At 40.6% G+C, this 4822-nt stretch overlaps 1 protein-coding gene across 1 annotated transcript; it reads left to right on the top strand.

The window, feature by feature from the left end:
* The first annotated feature begins 3077 nt into the window (after positions 1 to 3077).
* Positions 3078 to 4527, top strand: LOC140855339 (uncharacterized). Its single transcript, XM_073251219.1, has 4 exons — positions 3078 to 3720; positions 3825 to 4029; positions 4112 to 4275; positions 4379 to 4527. The coding sequence occupies exons 1-4, from the start codon at positions 3078 to 3080 to the stop codon at positions 4525 to 4527; spliced, it is 1161 nt and encodes a 386-aa protein (XP_073107320.1).
* The last annotated feature ends 295 nt before the right edge of the window (positions 4528 to 4822 follow it).

Here is a 4822-nt window from a genome sequence, read left to right as displayed (position 1 = left end):
CAATCACCGTACTGCTGCCAAAAGACTGTCAGCCCTGACAACAGCACACCGTCTGAGGGCATTATCCCACCTAGGGCATTGTCAACCCTAGTGATTTTACAGCCCCACGGCGATGTGACACTTTCACGGCGACTCTAATATTCTACAGTGAGTTGACAATTCCTAAATTGTCCGCGCCATTAATAACGGCGTCATACCACGCTCCACTATATATATATCGGGGATAGCAACAGTGCGAAGGAGGCGAAAAACTCTCAGGCTTGCTCCCTCTCTCCCTTTCTCTCTCGATTGGGCTCTCTGTCTTCATTTCACTGTTGCCTAGTCTCCTCTCTGACTTGACCGTCGGAGGATCCCCGCCGGAGCCACTTCCGGTCAGTGTGGACTTTCTTTTGCAGACGCTTGTTCCCGGCGATCAGGCGACGAGGGGATTGGCCGCAACAATAACCATGGTAGAGATGGTGATATCCCCTCACATCTCACCTCTTCATTTGTAAACACTGTTATTAAACCCGGCCCGACCGGTCGGACCGCAAACCCGGTGACCCGATCAGAAGACCGGGCCGGTTATCTAATTAAATCGTTTATGTTTAAAATTTGGTTAAAACCGTATGAACCGGCCGGTTGAACCGTGAACCATCCGACCCGGTCTAACCCGGTTGAGCCGTGGAATTAAAAACAAAATTTTGATTCGAGACGACGAGATCGACAGTTCGACACTTCGACTTCCATTCCTGGCTTCCTTCCTCCCGTCGTCCCCGTCCCTTCGTCTGTTTGTTCCCGAGCTCAAAGCCTCAAACCCCAGCCGCAGCAGCCCAAGGGCCCCAACCTCAGAGGCTCAGCCAGTCCGCCATCTTCCCTCGACGTCGTCGGCGACGAAATCAGCAGCGGCAGCCGACAGCGGAGGAGAGGAGAACCGAGTCTTCTCCGTCTCCGATCAGCCGGTGAGTAATCTAAGTCTAACTTTTTTTTTTTTCCAAATCTCTGGAGTCCGGCAGCTCTGCTCCGTCCGCTCCCTCCTCTGCTCGCCCTCCTCTGCCTCTTTCTTCTCCGCTCGGCCACCTTCGCCCTCCGCCTCCTCCTCCTCCGCCGTCCGCCTCCTCTTCCTCCGCTCGATCCCCTCCCCCCTCTGCCTCCTCCTCCGTCGGCTCCTTCCCCCCTCCGCCATCTCCTCCTCCTCCGTATGCTCGACTCCCTCCCCCCTCTGCCTCCTCCTCCCTCGGCTCCCTCCCCCCTCCGCCGCCTCCTTCTCCTCCTCCGTACGCTCAACCCCCTCCCCCCTCGGCCTCCTCCTCCGCTCCGTTCCCTCCCCCCCTCCGCCTCCTCCTCCTCCTCCTCCTCCGTACGCTCTCCCCTCCGCCTCCTCCTCCTCCTCCTTCTCCTCCTCCATATGGCCGTCGATCGTCCGCCTTCCTCCCCCTTCCACCGCCTCCTCCTCCTCCGTATACAGCCGCGGACACGGTGATTTTTTTTTTTTTTTTTTAAATGCTGTGACCTGTGGCTGTGAGCCTGTGACTATCTGCGGAGTGCGGTAATACAGTATTACTGTAAACAGTTTTACTGCAGTGTCACAGTAATACAGTATTACTGTAAACATCACAGTACAGTAAACAGTAAACACCCATGATTCCGTGAACATGAAAAAATTTTTTTTTTTTTAATGATGCTATGCTGATTGACCCGGTAAATATTAAATATTATTTTTTTAATTTCTGTAATCTGTGATCACCATGAGTTTGACTCTATAGGATCATGGAAAAAAAAAATTGGATAGAAATGAAAGAAGATGTTGATGACTTCATCTTGTTATTTATTTATTTTATCTTCTACTTATAAATTATAGCTTAATTTAATTTTCTTTGTAGATTATCAAAATGGCCTCTATTGAGGGAAGTATGCCATCCATGGATGATTCAAATAATACTTTATCCACTCAAATAACTGGGGTTAGAGGTAAAAGTGATCCTGCATGGAATCATTGTAGAGAAGCTCCTGAACTTAGTGGTAATACCAAAAGGATGAAGTTGGCATGCTTGTATTGTGGAAAGTCATTTGCTGGTGGTGGGATCAATCGCTTCAAACAACATCTTGCAGGAGTAAAAGGAGAAGTAGAACCATGTCGCAAGGTACCGGCGGATATTCGCCATCAAATGATACAAAATATTCAAGCTATTAGTGAGAAGAAGAAAAGAACAAAAGAAATGGGTGAAGATTACAATCCCTTTAGTGCAAGGCATAAGGAACATGAGGAACAAGTATATTATAGGCAATTAGGTGAAGATGATGACATACAAGAAATTCCTTCCTCATCAAACAAGTCTACGGGTAATACAAGAGGTAAAAATATAGAAGGTGGAAAAGAAAAATAACTAGGAACAATTGAAAATTATTTCATGCCCAGAACAACTCCTGGTGCTCAACCAACTATAAAAAGCTTGTTGCAAAACAAAGAAGCAGTTGAAAGGTGTGATCTTGCAGTGACAAAATGGATGATAGATGCATGTGTGCCATTTAATGCTGTCAACTCTAAATATTATCAGTGCATGATAGATGCAATAGCTAGTATGGGGCCGGGTTACAAAGCTCCAAATTTTCATTCTGTTCGTGGTTATTTGTTAACCAAGAATGTTGATGAGGTGAAAAAGTATGTTGAAAGCTTTCGTGCCACATGGAAGAAAACAGGATGCACAATCATGGCTGATGGATGGACAGATCAGTGTAGGAGAACTTTGATTAATTTTTTAGTTTATTGTCCTAGAGGGACCGTATTTTTGAAAAGCGTGGATGCTTCAGATACCTCAAAGACAGCTGATATGTTGTATAAGTTGTTCAAAAAAATTGTCATGTCTGTTGGTTTTGAAAATGTGGTTCATGTAGTGACTGATAATGCTGCAAACTATGTTGCTGCAGGTAAAAAGTTGGAGCAAGACTTTCCTACACTTTTTTGGTCACCTTGTGCTGTTCATTGTCTTAATCTCATCATGCAAGATATTGGCAAGTTAGTTTCAGTGAAGAACACCGTAGCCCATGCTGCAGGTATCACAAAATATATTTATAATCATTGTTATCCTTTATATTTGATGAGAAAATTTACTGGTGGAAAGGAGATAATTCGTCCGGCACCTACACGTTTTGCTACCAATTTTATTGTTTTACAAAGCATATTGGGCCACAAAGATGCATTAAGAGCAATGGTGACTTCTAGAGAGTGGACAACTTCAGCTTATGCTAAAGATAGTAAAGGAAAAAAGTTCACCGATGACGTGCTTAATTCTCTTTTTTGGAATGAATGTGCAACCATTGTTAAACTAACAGAGCCTTTAATTCGAGTTTTGAGGATTGTTGACAGTGATGATAGACCTTCAATGGGTTACTTGTATCATACTATGCATCAAGCTAGAGATGAAATGATCAAGAGATTTAGAAGGAGAAAGATTGTAGTTGAACCTTATTTGAGAATAGTTGATTCTCGATGGGATTTGCAATTACACCAAAATCTTCATGCAGCTGGGTTTTGGTTGAATCCATGTTTTCAATATGACTCAGAACTTATGGATAAACATCCTCGTAGTGTTTCTGGACTCTTAGATGTCATAGAGAGATATTCATTTGGTAATCCAACCTTGCAGGGGAACTTAACTAATGAGATGAGATTATTTAGAAATGCAGAAAATGACTTTGGACGCTCATCGGCTATAAATGATCGAAGTCGCTTGGCTCCAGGTAAGCTTGTTCCTTAGTTATGTTCTTATGCTTTCATTAGTTTTATTGATATAAAGTTTTTTCAATTACATTCTATTTTAACAAATACAATATTTTGTATCTAGATGAATGGTGGGTCACCTATGGAAGTTGTGCACCTAATTTGCAAAAGTTAGCTATTCGTGTTTTAAACCAAACTTGTAGTGCATCCGGGTGTGAGAGAAATTGGAGCATCTTCGAACATATTCATTCTAAAAAGAGAAATAGGTTAGAGCATCAAAGGCTTAATGATCTAGTATTTGTGCACTATAATTTGAGACTACAACAAAGGTAATTTTATTGTGAATGATATCCAATTGCTTGTATTTATTTTTTGTTATTTAATTTTCAAACTAACAAATATTAAATACAGGTTTTATTTCAAGGGTCGCAACTATGATCCTATTGACTTTGAATTGTTTGGTGATAATGATGCGTGGATATTAGTCGATGAGCCATCGGAGTTAACTAGTGAGGAATTAGAAACTTTTCACCGTGAATTGGCATCATGTTCTATTCAAGAAAATAATAATAATGGTGAGCGAATTATTTTATTATATAGTTTATGAATAAAATATTATTATAATTTTATTACATATGATTTTTTTTTTAACTTTTTGTTAAAATTATGGTTTTGTAGATATATTGAACTTGGAAGATTTGGATGGTGATGATGGTGAAAATGATGGAAATGATGCGAATAGGAGAGAAGATGGAGGAGATGAGAACATTGCAACTCAAGAAGATGTTTTTGCAAATATTGACATAAATTTCAGTCCATTAACTTGAATTTTTATGTTGTGTACTTGTTTATCATTTTTAACTTTTTTTTTAAAAAGATATTGAAGTAAAATGTCGTACATTATTATGTACTTGTTTGTTAAAACTTTTCATTTTGCTAGCAGATGTGGATGGTTATGTTTTAAAGTTTAAACTACTAGTTATTATGCATTTATAACTTTATGCCATTAAATCTTTATATTTATCAATATTTTAGTCTAATTATTTATATTTATAGGATTACAGTTTTGTTTCATTTGTATTTTGATACTTGTAGCATTGGAATATATATTATCAGGACTAT

This window comes from Elaeis guineensis, chromosome 2 (assembly GCF_000442705.2).
Source record: "Elaeis guineensis isolate ETL-2024a chromosome 2, EG11, whole genome shotgun sequence".
Classification (NCBI taxonomy): Eukaryota; Viridiplantae; Streptophyta; class Magnoliopsida; order Arecales; family Arecaceae; genus Elaeis; species Elaeis guineensis.
The sequence above is the reverse complement of the archived record's forward strand: the minus strand, read 5'-3'. Positions and strand labels throughout refer to the sequence as shown.